This window comes from Rattus norvegicus, chromosome 2 (assembly GCF_021556685.1).
Source record: "Rattus norvegicus strain SHRSP/BbbUtx chromosome 2, alternate assembly SHRSP_T2T, whole genome shotgun sequence".
Classification (NCBI taxonomy): domain Eukaryota; kingdom Metazoa; phylum Chordata; class Mammalia; order Rodentia; family Muridae; genus Rattus; species Rattus norvegicus.
In genome coordinates this window covers 166,566,666-166,588,040 of record NC_141535.1, presented here as the reverse complement: position 1 = coordinate 166,588,040, position 21,375 = coordinate 166,566,666, and the positions used below count along the sequence as shown (strand labels likewise).

At 42.0% G+C, this 21,375-nt stretch overlaps 2 protein-coding genes across 7 annotated transcripts in view; one reads left to right on the top strand and one right to left on the bottom strand.

Annotated features, from left to right (window-relative positions):
- The window catches only part of Rxfp1 (relaxin family peptide receptor 1), a 121,008-nt gene extending 108,917 nt beyond the window's left edge, over positions 1-12,091 (top strand). For 2 of the 6 annotated variants that reach the window (XM_087619526.1, NM_201417.2), the window contains 3 exon segments: positions 2,140-2,550; positions 4,722-4,940; positions 8,063-12,091. In XM_087619526.1, coding sequence (XP_087475652.1) covers positions 2,140-2,550; positions 4,722-4,940; positions 8,063-8,364 — 932 coding nt within the window. In that variant the 3' untranslated portion in view covers positions 8,365-12,091. 6 annotated transcript variants of the gene reach the window in all.
- A 6,128-nt stretch (positions 12,092-18,219) lies between these two features.
- On the bottom strand, positions 18,220-21,353 carry C2h4orf46 (similar to human chromosome 4 open reading frame 46). Its single transcript, NM_001107685.1, is given in 2 exon segments — positions 18,220-19,716; positions 21,096-21,353. Coding segments are annotated over 2 exon segments (336 nt in total). The 5' UTR covers positions 21,276-21,353; the 3' UTR covers positions 18,220-19,560.
- Between the last annotated feature and the right edge of the window lie 22 nt (positions 21,354-21,375).

Genomic DNA, 21,375 nt, shown 5'->3' with positions numbered 1-21,375 from the left:
TCATCCAGTCTCTACACATATGGACAGATACACACACACACACACACACACACACACACACACACACACACACACACACACACACACACAAATATAGAATAAATAAATATTTTTTTAATCTGAATGTTTTTACTACAAATGCAATTGTTGCCTTCCCCCTCTGAATCAACTAAGCAAAGCACATATGGGCTCACAGAAGTGGAAGTCACAAACACAGGGCCTGCACAGGTCTGCACCAGGTCCTCTGTGTATGTATTACAGCTATCAACTTAGTATTTTTATGGGACTCCTGTATTTTAAGGACTGTGAACACGAGTGGGGCTCTGATGCTTGTGCTTGTTCTTGGGACTCTTCCTCCTGTTGGATTGCCATGTTCAACTTCGATATGATAATTTTTGCTTTATCTTATTATGCTTCATTTTGTCATGTTTGCTTGTTATCTCTTAGAAGTCTGTTCTTTTCTAATGAGAGACAGAAAGGGAGTGGACCCAGACGGGTGGAGCAGTGGAGAGGGCCTGGGAGAAATAGAAGGAGGGGAAACCATGACAGGATATACTGCATGAGAAAAGAATCTATTTTCAAGAAAAGAAAAAATTTTAAAGGAAAAAGAAACTGTCGCTTTCCGTGGTCACATCATCACACCCAGAGCGGCACCGCTGATTGGTTTGTACGTCCAGTTCATCAACACTGACTTTACAGCTGGACGCTTTTCAGTACTGGGCCCCTGTACTCCCCGTGTCTTCTGAATGAAGAGGAAAGCACACTCTGTTGGTGCCGTAGTCGTTTTTGACAATTTTTCTTATTGCTAAGTGGAGCGAACGCCACTATAAACCCAGTAATCCAAATGAAAATCAGAACCGCGACTGTTCTGCATTTTCAAGGCCTTAAACACCGAAAAGGATACACGATGCAGATGTATTTATACACTAAGGTATACACAGAGGACCTGGTGCAGACCTGTGCAGGCCCTGTGTTTGGGGCTTCCGCTTCTGTGAGCCCATAATGTGCTTTGCTTAGTTGATTCAGAGGAGGAAGGCAACAATCGCACTTGTAGTAAAATCGTTCAGATTAAAACATTCTAGTAGTCTGAGCTACTAGAATAACTTTCACTCACAGCTTAAAATATGTAAGTAGGGAAATGTCTTCCAAGTGGCATTGATTTTTTTAAGTTTTTAAAATATGATTGTAAAAAAGGTTATGTTAAATGAGGGCTACAAAGAAAAACAAACAAAAAATCAGACTTCAGGGTATTTACAGCCTGGGTCCCAAAACTGAGGCTACATCTGTAGCCCCTCAAGTAAGTAAAGCGGTCCTCCACACAATGTCCACCATTTTGTGAGCGGCCACGTTTCCGAATGTTTGCAGACACTGTGCAAAGTCTGAGTTCTAATTTATTTTCTTTGCAAGCAATGTGAGAATCAGAAGAATCAAAATGTCTACCACTCTGTATGGTTAGCTATAAAATTCTGAGTCAAATTCAATTTCCCTATGCAAGACCGAAGGAGTAACTACACTGTTTAAAAAAAAATAATTAGAGTCAATACTCACAATGGAGAAAAATTAGCTTTTTCCAGTGGAATCTTATTTGGGTATATTAACCACACTTCAGGGCAGGCCCCAGGGGGAGCCCCAGGCAGGAATAGTTGGGCAACACAGCAAAGTCAATGGTCTTTTTATAGATTTTTGTCTCATATGGCTTTAGTTTGGATTTTTTTTTGTCTTATTATTCTTTTGCTAGTATATTTTGGATTTTTTTTTTTTAGTTCTGTGCGTGTTTTGGGTTTTTTTTATTTATTTAAAAAGACAGAAAGGGTGTGGAGTTGGGTGGATGGGGTGGGTTAGGATCTGGGAAGAGTTAGGGGAGAGAAAAGCATAATTAGAATCTAGGGTACGAAAAAAAATTTTTCAATAAAAAAACGGCTCTCAGGAGGCTGGAGAGATGACTCAGAGGGTAAGAACTCTGGCCGTTCTTACTCATGCTAAGCAAGCACTCTACTGACAAGCTATATAACCAGTCTGTGAATTCTTAAGTGGAGAAAATCCCTTGGTCCTATCGAGAAGTGGATCATTTAAAATGTCTTGTGTAAAGATACGCATACTGTGTGTTTCTCTGAACCTATAACCTTCGGATCCTTGTAGGTGCCGACTGCCTCATGGGAGTTTATTTATTTGTGATCGGCGCCTTTGACCTCAAGTTTCGGGGAGAGTACAGGAAGCACGCACAGCCGTGGATGGAGAGTGTTCATTGTCAGTTCATGGGCTCATTGGCCGTTCTGTCCACAGAAGTGTCCGTTCTACTTTTAACATTTCTGACACTGGAAAAGTACATCTGCATCGTGTATCCTTTTCGGTGTTTAAGGCCTCGAAAATGCAGAACAGTCGCGGTTCTGATTTTCATTTGGATTACTGGGTTTATAGTGGCGTTCGCTCCACTTGGCAATAAGGAATTTTTCAAAAACTACTACGGCACGAATGGAGTATGTTTTCCTCTTCATTCAGAAGACACGGGGAGTACTGGAGCCCAGATTTATTCAGTGGTAATTTTTCTTGGTAAGAAACCCTGCATTGCAAGCCCTCCTGTGTTCCAGCTCTTGCCAGAGTATCTGGCAGTATGAAACTCAGTTAGGACTTCCATTGTTTACAAACTTCAGTGTTTCTCAACTTCCTAATGCTATGACCCTTAAGACAGTTCCTCATGTGTGGCGACCCCAATCATAGAATCATTTTCATTGCTACCTCATAACTATAATTTTGCTGCTGCTGTAATAAATCAGTGTGTGTGGGTGTGTGTGTGTGTGTGTGTGTGTGTGTGTGTGTGTGTGTGTGTGTGTGTGTGTGTGTGTGTTTTCCAATGATCTTAGGCCACTCCCTGTGAAAGGGATGTTCATCCTCAAGGCTGAAGGGAGTAGCTACCCTTGTGTTGAGAAATGCTCTTTTAGTGACTTCTCTGGAGGATTTCATAGATAAATTTGGTTTTTATTGGGGTGATGTTTTCCTTTCTCCATCTATTCTGACTGGAAAGTTTTGCTGGCTATAGTAATTCAAAATGGCATCTGTACTTGTCTCTTGGAGTTTATAAACATCCATTTAGGCCCTTCTGGCTGTTGGTCTCTGCTAAGAGAAATCAGGGGTTATTCTATAGGTCTGTGTTTATGTTAGTTGGTCTCCTGTTTAATGTTTTGATTATATGACATAGGGACTTTCTTTTCTGGTTCAGTCTATTTGGTGTTTTGTATGCTTCTTGTACCTTGATAGGCCCTTTCTTCTTCAGGTTAGGGAAATTTTCTTCTATGATTTTGTTTAAAACATTTTCTGTGTCTTTGGCCTGGGTTTCTGTTCCTTCCTCTACTCCTACCAGTCATTGATTTGTCTTTTCATGATGTCCCAGATTTCCTGAATGTTTTGTGCTTAGACTTTTTTTAGAGTTAATATTTTCTTTGATCAGCATATTCATTTTTTTCTGCCTTGTCTCGAATTCCCTAAATTTCCTCTTCCATGTCTTCAACTCTGTTGGTGACATTTATCTCTGAAGTTTTTGCTTGACTTCCTAAATTTTTCATTTCCAGTTTTACCTGAACATCAGTTTTCTACAGTGATTCTCTTGTTACTTCACGTCTTGACCCATTCTCATCATTTCGTCTACTGCTACTTTGTGTTCTCACAGACTGATTAGTAGATTTAGTCACACCCTTTTTGAAATCTTTGAGCATATCATAATAGCTATTTTATTGCAGCTTGTTTTGGCTGCAACTATATTGCTTTATTTTTAGGACTTGCTGCAGCAGGGTGATTGGGTTTTGGTGGAGAAACAGTGCCTTGGCTGCTAATGACTGTGGGGTCGTGTTCGAACTGGCATCTAGACATCGGGGCTTGAGATCATTATGGTTCTATGCACTGATGTCAGGTCTTGTCTTTGTTGACTGAGAGCTCCACTCATTGGTTTCCATTGTCCTTTCTGGATCTTGGAAGGGGGTGGCAGCTATGGGTTGCCTGGTAAGAAGTGCTTTTGATTCCCTCCCTAGTGTGGCCACTGGGAGTCCCAGGTTGAATGTGTTTCTAGGTTTGGGGAGCTAATGTGAAGGAACAGGGATGGGCTGTAAGGAAGATGGAGCTGAAAGGGACTAGAGGAAAGAGGGGAGCTGGGTCTGCTGCAAGGTTTGTTAGTGTTTGCAAAGAGTGGAGTCAGAGAGAGACAGGCCCTTGCAGGTGGTCTGCACTGGGCTGGGGATGAGAATGGGGAACTGGAACCAAAAGAGGAAGGAGAGTGAAGATTGCCTATTTGATTCTCACTGGCCAGCATGTGCCTAGGTAGAGAGTGCCTCTGGTATTGGTGACTGACACAAAGGGATGGGGTAAGAGAGGAAGCCTGGGTCCAGAGGATCTGCAGAATCCCCAGCAAATGGAGGAAAGACAAGGCCCTTTGAGACGCTATCTGAGACAGTGATGGGGATAAGACTGTGTGGTTGGAAATGGAGATCAGGAAGATCTGGTACACATTTGTAATCTGAGGCAGGAGGACTGCATGTTGGTGTCCAGCCTAGGCTACCTAGTCAAGTTGAAGGCTCATCTGAACTCTACAATAAGACCTTGTCACAGAGTAAATAAACGAATAAATGAATACCACTTTATGGGCTCTGTGATCTTTAATAGTGACATCTAAGCCATGTTTGTCTTAAGAGAATGCTAGCATACACTACTAATATTCTTCATGGTCTAAACAGGTATTAACCTGGTGGCGTTTATCATCATTGTGTTCTCCTATGGAAGCATGTTTTACAGTGTTCATCAAAGCACCATAACAGCCACCGAAATACAGAAGCAGGTGAAGAAGGAGATGATCCTCGCCAAACGCTTTTTCTTTATTGTGTTCACCGATGCATTGTGCTGGATTCCCATTTTTATACTGAAATTTCTCTCACTGATTCGGGTGGAAATACCAGGTACAACCTTTTCCTGGGAAGAATAAATCTATACAGTGCTCTTCTTTAAAAAAAAATACTCCTGGGGTTGGGGGTTTAGCTCAGTGGTAGAGCGCTTGCCTAGGAAGCGCAAGGCCCTGGGTTCGGTCCCCAGCTCCGAAAAAAAGAACCAAAAAAAAAAAAAAAAAAAGAATTATTAGTCAGAGGAATGTCGGCTCTGGCTCCATTGTTGATGCAGTGCTTACTGAGTTCTTTCCATAAATGCCTGGTGCCACCGTTCTCATGAAAACAAAGAGATCAAACAAAGGATATACAGTGCTTAAATTGGCTGCCCGCTTAAAACGACCACAGCTAAAAACAACACAATACTTAGCCAATCGTGAATTTACTTTTTAGAATGTGAGAAATGTTTCTCCCTACAATACATATGATAGAGGACACTGCACCCGAGTGTGACGTAACAGAAACAACACAGCGTTGTGAAATAACGTTCTTCACAGGCATCACAGTGGCTGTGACATTGAGCAACAGAATATGGATATGTGGGTGACACCTTGTGCGTTGACAGTAGGATTTGAACATGGCGCAGCTACTGTGGAAGAGTGTGCTGGAGACCGCAAAATATTAGCTATAGAGTTGCCGTACAATCCGGCCATTCCACTTCTGGATAAACGCACAAGGGAATTGAGAGCCAGAACTAAAATAGGTATCAGCACCCCTGTGTTGACAGCAGCATTAGTAGGCAGAAGCAGTGCGGTGTCTACAGATCGATGGACAAATAAACTGTAGCAAACATGTACACCGATCATCTAGTGTCTACTGATGGACAAGCGAAATGTAGCAAACGTATACATGGATCTCTATTCAGGTCCATAAAGAAAGGAAGGTCTTTTTAAAGATTCTTTACATGGGGGTTGGGGATTTAGCTCAGCGGTAGAGCACTTGCCTAGCAAGCGCAAGGCCCTGGGTTCAGTCCCCAGCTCCGAAAAAAAGGAAAAAAAAAAAGATTCTTTACATTTATTATCTCGTGTGTGTGTGTGTGTGTGTGTGTGTGTGTGTGTGTGTGCGTGTGTGTGTGTACATACGCATGCACACGCATGCCATGACACACATGTGAAAGTCAGGGGACAATCTGCTGGAGTCAACTCTCCTCTTTCACCATCTATATTCTGGGCATCAAACTCAGGTTGTCAGACTTGGTAGCAAGAACCTTTCCCCACCGAGCCTTCTCCTCAGCCCTTAGAAGGAAATTCTGGCATGTGTTGCATTATACATGAAGATGTTGTGTTGAGTAAATGTCCCTGACAGAAAAGGGCCACATGTCCTTACGTGACACTCCTGGAATAGTCGAATTTATAGGCGGACACAGACTAGCAGTTGCTAGAGGGTGGGAGGGCAGGAGGCCCCATTTAACAGGAACAGTTTCCTCTGGGAAGATGAGAACACTCTGAGGCCCGCCGTGGTGAGAAATTCTCTACAACATAGATGTACTTAGTACCACAGAAACGCACATTTAAAAAGGTTAACGTGCAAAGTTTATGTTATGCATATTTTATCACAGAAAATATACAAGTATCCCCTGCTGACTGCAGATGTGGTCCAGTGTTTATTCACATTTTTGACATCTATATATGCATAATTTAGTTTTGTTTGATCCCACAGGTGATGATAATAGAATCTGACAATTTATGAAGAATAAGAGGGACAATAGTATCAAGTATATCACAACTAGAACCTGAGTATTTGGTAGTTCCATATGTATGCAAAGGTGATTTTTCAGATAGGTTCAGAAAGTGGCAGAGCTGGCTCAGCAGTTGAGAGTATTAGGCTCTCCTTCCAGGGAACAGATGCTCAGTTCCCAGTGCCACGACCAACTGCAGCCCCAGCTCCTGGGTATCCTACTCCCTCCTCTGATCTCCTCGGGTACCCACAGACATACATACACATACAAATCCGAATTATTCTTCCAAAAAAGATGGATTTAGTTAAATGTTTGGAGATTTTGTTTGTGTATGTGTATGTGTTTGTGTGTGTTTGTTTGTTTATGTTTTGGGTTGTTCATTTGTGGTTCTAGGGATTGAACCTAGGGCCCATAACACTAGGCAAGAACTCTACCACCAAAATATATCTCTAGCTCTTTTCCCCCATTTTTTATGTTGAGGCATCATCCTGTTAAGTTGCTTCATTCATCTTGTAGCCCAGAATGGCCATGTACTGTTCTCGTCCTCTTTTGGAGTTAGGGGGGCGGTGTTTAAGACAGGGTTTCTTCCTGTGGCTTTGGCTGTCCTGGAACTCATTCTGTAGACCAGGCTGGCCTCGAACTCACAGAGATCTGCCTGCCTGTGCCTCGAGTGCCAAGATTAAAGATGTCCACCATCACACCTAGCTTGTCTCAGGCTCTTACTAGTTGGGGTTTTAGGCTGGTCTTACTATCTACTCAATAAAATTTCAGTGAAATAAATATTTGGTCGAAAGCCTAAAAATGCTGCAGGCTGAGGAGATGGCTCAGTTTAGAAGATGCTTGAAAAGAAAAGCATTTAGTAGCACATCTATAACCCCAGCACTGGGAGTAGACAGAGATGAGGGAATCCCAGGAATAACTGGCCAGCCAGCCTTTCCCATTTGGCGAGTTCTAGGTTCACTGAGAGGTCCTGTTTCAAAAAATAATGTGGAGAAAAATGGGGGGGAAAAGTCGAACATTGACCTCTGGCCTCCACATGCATTGGCACACATGTGCACATGTCCCTGCATGTATCACTCACACATACACATGCAGACACACATGTGTGCAAGACTTAAAATATGTGTCTATTTTTTAAATGAATAGGCCTGGAAGCCAGCTGAGTACTCGTCTGGCATTTACAACACCCTTGGTTCAATCCCTAGCAGTGCCGTAAAGAAAAACACAATTAAATCAGATACATAACAAACAGGAAATTCATTCAAGACGAATCTACATATTCTGAGAAATACTACTGGTTAAGACATATGCAAATGTGATAAATGCTAAGTAACATGGTTTGTCTTTAAATGGAGAGAAAATTTAAAATTTTAAACTAAAGGAAAGAGAGGCTGAAGATGAAGAGGCAAGATATGCCTTACAGCATGCCACCATGCTCAAATGTTTCATCTTTCTCTTCCAGATACTATTACCTCTTGGGTGGTGATTTTTATCCTGCCTATCAACAGTGCTTTGAACCCAATTATCTACACGTTGACCACTAGACCTTTCAAGGAAATGATCCATCAACTCTGGTACAACTACAGACAAAGGAGGTCTGTTGACAGGAAAGGGACTCAGAAAGCATACACTCCATCATTCATCTGGGTGGAAATGTGGCCCTTGCAGGAGATGTCCACTGAGTTCATGAAGCCGGATGCTTTCACAGACCCCTGTGATCTGTCGCTAGTTTCTCGGTCATCTAGACTCAATTCTTATTCATAACTGGCTTTGGAAACCACTTATTCTCAAGAATACTGTGAAGTGCTTCTAAAGGGGTTTGCTGATATGAAGCAAATACCACAAAATATGTATCTAAGACAAGTTAGCTTATAGTGGCACGAGGGAGAGAAAGGTAGCTGGTGTCCATACAAAGAGAAGTAATCATACTGACAATGTGTGCATGTATATTAGTACATATTTGCATAGCAGATGAAAGGAAATCTATTTCTGGCATGCATTTATGCACACTGCATGGAGGTAAAGTGCTGAGCACACAACATAGAGTCTTTTTAATCTACATATTGTGTTCAACTATTAACACCACAAATTCTACCCACAGCTCCTAGACTTCTGTTGTGCATATCAGCAAACATAAGCCCCACAAACACCTTTGAAGTCTAAAGTTTTATAATACTCAAAGATAACAGCATCAGATAAAATGTAAGGGGCCGGTGAGATGCTCAGTGGATAAAAGTGATTACTATATAAGTGTGCTGACCTGAGCTCTATATCTGGAACCCATGGAAGGGTATAAGAAGAAAATACACTCTGGAGGCTGGAGAGGTGGCTCAGCAGTTAAGAGCACTGGCTGCTCTTCCAGAGGTCCTGAGTTCAATTCCCAGCAACCACATGGTGGCTCACAACCATCTGTAATGGGATCTGAGGCCCTCTTCTAGCACACAGGCGTATATGCAGATAGAGCACTCATACACATAAAATAAAAAAGAAAAGAAAAGAAAATACACTCCAGAAAATTGCCCCCTGACCTCCACTTGTGCACCATGGCATGTTGTGTGTGCACACATGCTCATCTCTCTCTCACACACACACACACATACACACACACACACACACACAATTTTAAATGTGTTTTTTTTTGCAAAATAGAAACGTTGCTATTTAACGAATCCTTTGCATTCTTCATGAGTCTTCACACTTGAGAGTCAACACAACATATTTATTAAAGGGAAGCTTTGTCACCAACTGTGGTAGACAAACCTGTAGTCCTAACATTGGAGTGGGAAAAGCAGAAGGGGGCTGGAGAGATTACTCAGTGGTTAAGAGCACCGACTGCTCTTCCAGAGGTCCTGAGTTCAAATCCCAGCAACCACATGGCGGCTTACAACCATTTGTAATGAGATCTTCTGGTGTGTCTGAAGACAGCTACAGTGTACTTATATATAATAAATAAATAAATAAATCTTAAAAATAAAATGCAGAAGGTTAACAAGTTTGAGGCCAGCCTCAGCAATCTAGAATGATCCAGTCTCTAACATGTAAAAGTAAATCTTATGATATGGTTCAATTGCTAAAGTGCTTGTTGCACACATACACAGCCAACTGACTTTGAATTCTTGGCATGAACATTAAAAATGCCAGCTGTGGTAGAGCATATGTATAATCCCAGTGCTGGGGAGGCAGAGACTGGAGGAACCTGAAAGCTTGTTGACCAGCTATTGGGGAAGACACCTAATGTCAACCTCTGACTTCCATACACATGTATGGATGTCACACACAGACACAGACACAGACACAGACACACACACAGACACACACACAGAGAGAGAGAGAGAGAGAGAGAGAGAGAGAGAGAGAGGCAAGCTTTGTTATAAACTCAGAACCAACATTATTCTGTCACTCCCTACCGAGCTTTCTAGTGGCTTTGCTTTAAGTTATTGCCATCGTGAGGAAACAGGACAGTAGGCAGAATATCTCAAAGGGGTGAGACAGAGAAGCAGGACTGAGAGCATTTAGATCAATGAAATCAAATTCAGAGTCCAGAAATAAACCTTTGGGTTTCAATCAATTGATTGTTTAAATGGGTCGCGAGACATATGTAAAGTAACCTAACAAAATGAAATCAAGAGGGTATAAACAATTTATATCCACACAGCAAACAAACCTTTGAAGAAAAGCTAACACTAATGCTACTCAAAGTGTTCCTCAGATGAAAAGTGAAGGAGCGCTAGCAAACATACTCTACGAACCCAGCACAGCCCTGACCAAAACCAGAGGACAGAACGATAAAAGAAAAAATATTGGTCAATTCCTCGATGAGCATAGATGTAATGATTCTCAAGAAACACCAACGAGTCAAAGTCAAGAACAGATTACAGATTGGGAAGATTGCACACCATGACCAAGTTTGTTTTATTCGGGATGTAACTTTGTTAATCCATCATACACAAATCAATAAATCTAATATAACACAAAAATAGAAGAGGATAGATATGGTGTGATTATTTCAAGACAAACACACACACACAAACAAACACTAACACACACACACACACACACACACACACATACACACACACACAGAGACTTTCACAAATTTCAATATCCTTCATGATAAAAGCCCTGTTGAAACTAAGAATAGAAGGAGCCAAAGTTAGCATAATAAAGGTCACATAAGTAAGTGACTGAACTAAGTGGGAAATGAATGAAGGCATTTCCTCTAAAGCAGGGAATGAGATAACAGCATCATGGCCAGCAGGTAAACCATCCATGTGAGGAGAAGAGTGAGACGCGAATCAGCAACAATTTTGCTGGTGCTGGGTCAAAACTTCCAGAACCTGACCTTGGAGTTTATCCTTCTTACACACTTAAGCACAGTAAAACTTTGGGGTAAGTTTCCATGTGACAGTTATCACGATGAAGCTTTAGGCATTTAGACATAGAAGCTCCCTAGTGCAGTAGCAAAGTGTCGGTGACCCTTACGATAAGGATGAATTGGGTCGGCTGATAAACGGTGCTCAGGGCCAAAGGAGGAAGGATTTGTAGTAATGATAGATTATTGATGGAGGATGCAAAGTACATTGACCCTCCTTTGTAAGTTGAGTTCTACTCATTGAGAGACAAGGCTCAGGATTAGGGCCTACACAATGCTCAGGATATGGTGGGGGTCAGGGAATTCAGGAAGGCCGGCTCCATGGAATCACAAAAAGATCACCAAGTTGTCAGACAACACCTAACCCAGCTTTCTGGGTGACCAGGTATTTGCTTCCTTTGAAGAAAATAGGCCCGCCTGTCTAACAAGTCTGGTTCCTTCACGCTTTCTCCTGTGCCTACGTTCCTGTTTCTAAGCTGTGCCTCCTACAAGTGCCCACTTACAGAATTCTTATTCAATTTATCTTTCAAAGTCTCAGCTTGAGAAAAAAAATAAAAAGAAATAAAATGGACACAAATATGACAGGAAGAAATTAATATAGACAACCCAAAGCTACATTTAAAAGACCATAAAGATTCTATTAGAAAGTTCGTGGACCTCGACATTTTCCCTATAGTGTTTCTAAAAATAGAACTAGTCTGTGATCTAGCTAGTCAACTCATGGGTATACGTCAACTCATGGGTATACGTCAACTCATGGGTATACGCCCAAAGCACTCTGTTAACATAGCACAGAGATACTTGTATATCCATATTTATTGTAATGTTCACCAAAAAAGGAAAGAAAACAAAAAAAGAAAAAGGGAACAGCTTAGACATTCATTGAAAGAAAAGGAGAATTTATATATTTACAAAAAATTCAGTAGCCTTTGTATAAATCTTCATTCAAAGTAACTTCATCACATGTATATAGAAATACTACTGATTTTTGTGTTTGTTTTGCATCCTATTTAACATTTTTTAACATTGAAATCACCAGTTACATCCATCTTCCTGAAAATGTCTTTTTTTTTCTCTCAGTGGCTGAATAAAGTTTCATTATGCTTATGTTAAATGAAATAAGACAGACTACTATATGTTCATTCTCTCTCTTTCTTTCTCTCTCTCTCTCTCTCTCTCTCTCTCTCTCTCTCTCTCCCGTGTGTGTGTGTGTGTGTGTATGTGTGTGTGTGTATGTATGTGTACGTGCATATGTATGAGCATGCAAATGTATGTGATATGAAGCTACAAAGGGAACCATGAGAGGGAAGAGTATTGGGAGGCACTGAGAAGGATGGGGAGGGGAGTTGGGGAAGAAGGTAGCATTTGTGTGGAGGGGTCAAAGGCACTAAGGCTGGCAGGTTGAGAGGTGAGAACAAAGTACACACATGTATGAAAATGATATCTAAAGTCATCATTTTGTATGTTAATCTAAAAATAACTTCCAAAGCTCTTAGAAGGAAACACGGGGATAATTCCTTGAGATTTTGGATTTGGTGATGGATTCCTAGCGATGCAAAACTGAAAACAACAAAAGGAGAAAAACCGCTTCATCTAAGTTCAGACCTTAAGGCATCAAGAAGGTTGAGAGAAAAAAATTATTGACTTGTTTAGAAATTAGATGTTACTAATACGTGCCCATAAAGATCTTGTGAACCTGCTCTTGGAAGTATGCCATCAGCATCCAATGATAGAAAGAAAGAGAGAGGGAGGGAGAGAGGGAGGGAGGGAGGGAGGGAGGGAGAGAGGGAGGGAGGGAGAGAGGGAGGGAGGGAGAGAGGGAGGGAGGGAGAGAGGTTGGGTTTCCAGGGGACCCTGATTTCATTTCCAGTACGCTCACTGGTCAGCTCATCATAACCTGTAACCCCAGCTCCAGAGGACCTGACACCCTCTTGTGGCTTCTTTGGACACCACACTCATATGCACACTCGGATACATACCTATGCAAAATGACAATCACTGTGGAAAATTTTGGCCTTTCCACAAAAAAACAAATTTAAAATAATATTACTATATGACCTATTTCACCTCAAGATACAAACCCAAAGGAATTAAGAATGGGACTCAGACAAGTACTTTTCACGTACTATTTCTTGCGGTATTTTTTATGAGAGCCAGAATACGGAAAGCCAAGTGCCAACAACTGAGGAATGGGAGAACAAAGTGCAGGACGCACCCACTTCAGCAGAATGTTACTCTACCATTGAAGGGAAGGGTGGTGTGATGAGTGCTATAGCATGAAGATGTAATGGAAGCCAGGGACTAAAGGACAAATACTGAGTGGTCGGTCGCACTTATATAGCATACCTAGCATAAGTAGATTCTTAGAGATGGGCAGTAATGTAGAGATCACTAGTCATAGGGGCAGCAGTGGAACTGAACGTATCTTCCTGGGTTTACATAATCTGAAATGTAGGTGAGAACGAACTTGGACACTGCAGTAAAAGCCAGTGAACTGCACGTTAGACGGGTGGACTCTCTAGTACGGTTATGATTGTATCTCCCTCAACCTGGCCACTGAAAGAAGAAAGTTGTTGGTTTGGGAACTCAGTTCTAGAAAGAGTTCCGTACTAAACTCTTGGGAAACTGAGAGAAAGGCTTGAGAAAGGGAGAGAAAAGGGGGTCAAGGCAGAGAGACACCAAGTAGAATTTTCCTTTAGGCAGCAGCTGCAATGCCACAGCAGATGATACAGCCTGAGTCTGAAGCAGGAAGCTTCACTCTCATCAGCCAAAGCAAAATGTCTCCCCTTAAAGGTTTCCGCTTGAGACATATCTGCTCCTAACGGTTCCCCTTTGGTGGATTTAATGAAGAATGTGAACATCTCGACCTCCAGGTGAGGTAATACTTTGTGGCTAGGCAGCCACTACACAAAACTGCCTGTTTCATCTGCAGACTAATACTGTCCAGAAAAGGACAAATGATGCAGAATAGTTGACTGATAAACTCTGCCAAGACAGGGTGATCAGCCCTTCAAAATCTGCATTTCAAGAGTCTGTCAGTTGATTTTGGACCAGAAGGCTGAAGACTTGAGCTCACAAGTTGCTAACAGGGGACTGTGCTAGTGGAGATTTGTCTCTACAACCTCTCAGTTCTGGAAGCCATGTTAGGCTTCCTATGTGTATAGATATTTGGTCATTCTCAGATTTCTGACGGGGTTGAAGACTGATTACAGTCTCATAGCCTATCAGGCTGTTTAATTCTGACTATACATATTTTATTGGATAGTTATCAGATACTATACAAGCTAGCCAAGATATATATTTTAAGCCTTTCTTAAGCTGGAATGGATAACTAAATGTTCTATTTTTCTGATATAGTGATGGACTGGGTGTTGAGAATGTGATATGCTTTATAAATTGTAGAATGGCTAAAATTGTACTCAATTTATATGTAAGTGAAAAGGCTTTTTAACTGGAGGAAAAGGGAGAAATGTTGTGGTTTGCCCTAAAGTTATCTGTATTTTGATGCTAATTCCACTGCCCCAAGGACAGGTGACTTCACCAGAACCACCTCTCATTGAATTTGTAAAGTACAGGTGAGGAGCAGGTACAGGATAGAAAGAGGCCTGTTATTGGAGGAGAAGGAAGGACAGGCGGGAGAGAAGTTTGAAGGAAGAGGAGGAGACTAGAACAGAGACAGGAGAGACGGAGAGAGGGAAGAAGCCGTGGCAGGACAAGATGGCAGGTGATGTTAAGATTCTGCTCTGTGTATTTACAGGTGGTTATTAATGTTCTCAAGGGATGGATAGTACCAGGCTTTGTATGTTTAAGTGGGCAATTATATTGGATCTAAAAAAAAAAAAAAAAGGTTTCTGAGGGAAGGGAGGCCTTGCACCACTACAAAGCAAGCTTATCGGAAACATGACCTATGCAACATATCAGAGGCAGGGAGGCCGGGTATATGTGACAGGATCACTCAGTCTCTGTGTAAGGTAGGGAAGTGGAACTTGGGTCACATGTCAGCCATGCAATGTGACAGCAATTCACACTGCCTTCATCCTTAGTGAAGCCCCTCAGTAAGGGGGTTTGAGTGTGTTTCTCACATGCCTTGAGTCTAGATATCTATCTGTCTGTCTATCTATCTATCTATCTATCTATCTATCTATCTATCTATCTCTGTCTCTGTCTCATCATAATACATATATAATAAGATTTAATAAGGACAGAACAGCCGCCATCAGAGGAAGGAGTGCTAGCAGCACTCAGGTTCTATTGGATCAGCTTCCTGAAGGGTATTTGGAAGAGCTGATTTATAAAACAGGTTAGAAGAGGCAGTGGTGGAAGGCATCATAGAATGAAGGTAGTTTTTAGTTGTCATGGGTGTCCTTAAGGTTAAGCTCAAGCAGCAGAGCAAAGCAGGCCTGAAGGAGGCGAGAAGCTAAAAACGAAGACCTAAAGTGTAAGGCCCTCAGAGCATTTGCCACCGTGCTGCCGTAGACCACCGACTGCTGCTAAGGGCAGTCAGGGCAAGAATCTCTAGGCCAGCAATCTCAGTGCCCATTTTCTGGTCTGGTGAGTTAGGGTATATGATGAATGGGGCGGTCAGGGGAGAAAAGCTTCTTGATGATCTTAGGGCTCCCTTTCAAAATTGAGAGTCTGAAACCAAACTCTTGGCTTCCCAGCAATCTGAAGTCTGTAAAAAAGAACAGACCTGGGCTGGAGAGATGGCTCAGCGGTTAAGAGCTCTGACTGCTCTTCCAGAGGTCCTGAGCTCAATTCCCAGCAACCACATGGTGGCTCACAACCATTCGATGCCCTCTTCTTCTATGTCTGAAGACAGCTACAGTGTATTCATATACATAAAATAAATAATATTTAAAAAAGAACAGACGTAAGCCAGCAGTCCCTCGACCTAGCACTAAGATTTTCATGACAGATGGATGGGAAGTCTGTAGACCCCAGAAGATTTACCCATAGAGACACAGCTCTGGTGCTGGAGAAAGATGATCGCCCTGGTGATGAAAGGAGGGCAGAAGCCCTAGGTGGCTGTGGGGAGGTGGCGAAAAAGCCCTGGTGGTACAGACAGAAGCCCCGGATGGGGCAACTCACATACACATACCACCACCATGACCACATAATTGCTTTGGGGGTCCCTATTCTTGTGTAAAAAGATCCCAGCAAATTTTCTTAATTCTATCTCATAAAGGTTTCTGGGAACCAAGTAGATCCTCTACTTGGTCTTCTCTTTGCCCCAATACCCAGTGCCATAGTTTGGGTCATCCATGTCAACATGGAAATTGCAATAAGCAAACATGTCTGTAGCCTCAGTTCTAATCCAGCAGCCGATCATTATGGGTTTTTAAAGTTCGCAAAAAAGTATCTGGGGAGTGAATGTTGTACAAATATTAGCTCTACTTGTAGATAGTAACTCAGCTCTCCAAAGACACATGTACACATGTATGTGTGTATATATATACACATGCAAAAACACATACACATGTAAGAGATACTTACAAGGAACTGACTCATAGCTCTGTCAAGTCTGAAAGCTGACAGGCTACTGCAAAACCAGAAGTCATCAGTGTCCAATTCAAAGGCTGTCAGAACCCTCCTGAGGGCCTTTTCCTCTACTTGGTCTTCTCCTGTTTGGATGAAGTTCACTTTACTTTGAATATAATTTGCTTAATTTTTAAAAATTTAACTCAGCCTATCACACCAGCGCTTGAGAAGCAGAATCAGGATGAGGAGTCCGTGACTGACTGTGGCTACATACAGAGTTTGAAGCTAACTGGTATATATGAGACCCTGCTTTTAAAAAAAAAAGAAAAAAAAAATCTCGGGGTCTAGGGTTAACAGTGTATGCAGATCCTTAGGTTTGATCTCTGTTTCACATTTGTACACATACATACACGTATATACACACAAAAGGGGGCAGGAATATCCTTAAACCTTAACCATACCCTGATGGGGGTGTGGGGGGGCCAAACAAAGCCCAGAATCAGACCAAATATCTGAGCACCTGTAACACCACCACATGAGGAGACTAAACTGACAGACCTGAACTTTAACTTCTCTCCAGTCTGCTCGGGTGTAATACAAGCAAGCATCAATAATGTGATGTCACAGGATACTGAGGGTTTTAAGGGACCTAAGGAAGAGCTCTTCTGCACACGTGCATGCGCACATTTATCTCTGCTGTCCAAAGAGGCCAGAAAAGTAAGTCAGGTCATCTGGAACCTGAGCTACAGATGCTTATGAGGCACCATGGGGGTGCTAGGAACAAAATCTGCATCCTCTCACAAGAGCAGCAAGTGTTCTCAACCACTGAGACATCTCTCCAGCCCTGGGAAATTGTTTTCTCTCAGTTTCCATGCCCTGCTCTATGAACAGATGTCACTGTCCTCAGAGCAGAAGAGTTTATATAAAATAATGCTCACACATTCTAACACAGTGCCCGTGACACAGTTCACTTCACATCACCGAGACTATTAAATTTTCCTCTGAAGTTTGTAATGAAATTATTGCCAAATCAAAGTTTCTCTCAGGACAGTAGTGGCGATGCCTTTAATCTCAGCACTCAGGAGGGAGAGGCAGGTGGCTCTCTGAGTTCAAGGTTAGCCCGGTCTGTAGAGCTAGTTCCAGGAGCCAGGGCTACCCCATCTCACAAAACAAACAAAAAACATTGTAGTTCTTTAAGAAAATGATTATCCTGAAGCTTTCTCACCAAATAAAGCACATATTATATAAAAGGGGACAATTTCTAATCCCAGCGCTTTGGAAGTGGAGGCAAGGTAGGAATTTAAGGTCATTTTTGGCTACGTGGCAACTTCAAGGTCAGTCCAGTCTACATTAAAAGGCCATGTCTCAAAAACAAAGCACCTGTAGGTATAGGAAATTTCAAAACACAAATTAAGGGCCCAAGGAGTGCCTGCTTAGCACACACAAGGCCCTGCACTCAGTCCTCAGCAGGGTTGGGAGTGGTACGGGATATAAATCACCAACTGCTTAATACCATTTAATCCAAAATTAACAAAAACTTAACATTTCTGAGACAGTGGCTATGGTGAGAAAAACAAGGGGAAGGGTGTAAGAGGTGGCAACGTAAAGTTCCAATGAGTCAAACACTTGGGGGTGAGGGGATAGCTGAAAATATAAAAATACAAACTTAACCCTGCATGGGAATATATGGGACTCTTTGAATCATTCATCTTTTATGTATGATTGAACTATCTCATAAAATTTTAAATAATAATAAAAATAAACAAATTTACTTGTAATACATTTATTTTTATATATTTTTTAAATTGCAATTTTCAGAATATATAAGTATTTCTCATACAGAAATAAGCATTCTGCATTCTTTGGTACAGAAATCACACTATACATGTTGTGTGATCTTTTTTCTTTTTTCTTTTTTTTGGAGCTGGGGACTGAACCCAGGGCCTTCCGCTTGCTAGGCAAGCGCTCTACCACTGAGCTAAATCCCCAACCCCATGTTGTGTGATCTTAAAGAAATAAAATCACTTTGACTATGTCAAAACTAGTCTTTGCCCATCCATTTGTCCCCTACCACAGCTCCCAGTGAGAGTTCTAGTCACAGCAATGTATCGACACAGACATCACATCAAAGATACTTCAAACTCCTATGTATCAAAGTAGTACATGGCTTGAAGACAGATGGCACTAAATACATAAAACACAGTACAGATAAACTGGAACCTTAACACTAAGGTCAACTGACAGCAAACCCATACAAACGGTTAAACGTTAGACACTGGAAACCAACTTTAGAATTACATAAATAACTTGCAAAGCTCCATTTAATAATACCTAGCATACAGCCATAAATTTGATATTTCAAAGACAGCAATGGAACATATAGAACACCAACAAGAGAAATATCAACTATGGAAGCAGTTAAGTATAAAAATAAATAGGAAAAAAAAGCATGCATTCTATAAAAGTTTTCATTTTATGAAGTAAAAGCTTTTTTAAAAATAGTCATAGAATGAGTAAAAATATATTTTAAAATCATCATCAAAATTCAAAACTTTCTACTGGGCAAGGTGTTGCACACCAGAAGTCCTGGCCCTCAAGAGACTAAGACAGAAGCCTTCACAGGGAGACTGCTTCAAGGCAAAAAAAATGTCAAATTCCCATAAAAAAAAAAAAAAAAAGAGTATTTTTCCTTCAATTATACTCATCGAGTCTTATTCACAGATAGTGAGTGCTGTGGGGGTGGCTGTGGGATTTGGGATAAGGGAAGTCTGTGGGGCTGGACCATGCTCCTGAAATCTTCATCGCCTGCCTCAAGAGACACACCGGGGTCAACTCCCAACTCAAGCATTTTGTCATCTTCTCTCTAGTATGACAGTTACTTACTGATGGAATTAGCTCTCATAAAGGAAGACTACAGAAGCTTAGAGGGCAGAAAGCACTTAAGGCAAACACTGTCATATCAGGGAAAACGCATAAGCAAATAAGAGGAGTTCAGTATTCTGCTTTCACAGAGCAAGAATACTAAGAAGAGTTTCATTCTCAGTATAAATGTCTGGAGTCGGGCAGCCCCACACATGCGGTCCATGTGCCAGCATCTTCTGGGCCAGTCATTAGTTGTCGGGTTTCAGCGAGTCATAGCCTTCTTTCAGGAGGTCTCGCCACGTTTTAAGGAAACGTGCATTTTCTGTACACTTCAGGGCAAGTTCTTCCACTTGAGCTGATACTGCAGATGTGGCTTCGAGGAGTTTAGTTAATGAAAATGCCGCCTGAAATTTAATGAAAGAAAAAAGTCAAATGGGTTTGTTTATGGTATGAGGACCCAGAACCTCTAGCACTGAGCCACGCTCTGGACCTCATACACGCTTATTTTTTTAAAATCTCGTCTAACTTCATAGTCTAAATATAGCTTAAAACCTTCAATCAAAGGCCCACATGTTTTTCTTTAAAAGAAGGAATTTTCAAAGAAACACTGGTTCTTTCTTTAACCCAAAGTCTCAGAACATGGGAGACACATAGCTCTACCTGACCTACACGCAGAACCTCTAAATTTTTTTCATTATGCAAGGAAACAAAATTTCATATTGAGGAAACATACCTGCCATAAAAACACCCACTAAATATGACAAGTCAGTATTTTTAACAGAAAACACCCCCCAATTCCTGTATACTTCACCAAGGCAATCTGGAAACCTCTTGACTAAAAGTAACAGAGCCATCCAAAGGACTTCCTCATAAACCACTTTTGCTGGCAACTGGGTAAGAATAGCTCTGTTCCACTATTTTCACCCATGAACATTTATTTTTGAACTACAAAAAAAAAAAAAAAAATCAGAGAACTGATATTCTGAGCTGAGCTGACAGAACATCTAACATCACACACAGCTATGAAAAACTCACTTTTAAATCAAATGTTTTCCTCACCAAAAATATATAAAGTAATACTTTTTTATATCACATCAGCATTTATTCTACACATTTATCTGCAACCAGTATTGTTTTGGGAAAAAAAATTAAAAACCTGGACCAGCACTTTAGCCATCTCTTTTGATGAAACAGTAAAAACCTGTCAACCAGTTCTAGTTTCCAATCTTTAGTGTGGTTATTCCACAACGCTCTCCCAGAAAGTTTGTCCGCTACATACTTCATTCCTCTCTCCCTCTCAAGAGTCCTTATAAAGTGACGCTGTGACCCTCCAACCACCTCAGTGTCATATGTGTTGGGAGTCAGGAAGTGATTTTTGGGAATTCGAGATTGAAAAAAAAATCCCGTAATTTTTGCATTACAGGGATGTCTAATCTGTTCTGTCTAACCATCAGTGAAACCAATGACCTCGGCTGCCGGCTGTGATTAGCCCTGGTCCACTCAAGTCCAACACAGAGCAAGTATGCGACACACAATAAATAGCATCACCAGCTAGCCCTGGGCTGATGACCAAGAAGCGCAGGCTCAAGTCCCTGCTCAAAATGTTCCGAAGGATGGAAGGAGGCGGAGAGAGGATCCCGGTAGCGGTGCTGTGGGTGACTGCAAGCAGAAGAAGGAAAGAAAGATGCGGACGGAGAGAGCCGAGGCTAGCCCTCAACTCCAAGAACTGCAGGCAGGAGCACCCTAGCTGCAAGCAGCTCCCGGCCGCAGCGGCCACACTCACGTCTCCGATCTGCAGCTCCACTTGCTCCAGCGGGTCCACCGTTGGACCGTGGCTCCGGCTCGGACCCCGCCAGCCCAAACTCACTGGCATGCTGAGGGACGACGAAGAGGCGCCTGACGACGGAGACGAGGGAGGCGGCGGCGGTGGCGAAGAAGCCCGAAACTCCTCAGAATCAGCCATGGGACTGAGCTGGTACCGCCGGACAGGACCGAGCAACCGAACCCTCACCAACTGCCTTTCGACCGCTCGCGCCCAAAGCCCACAGGCTCCGCCTCCTCCC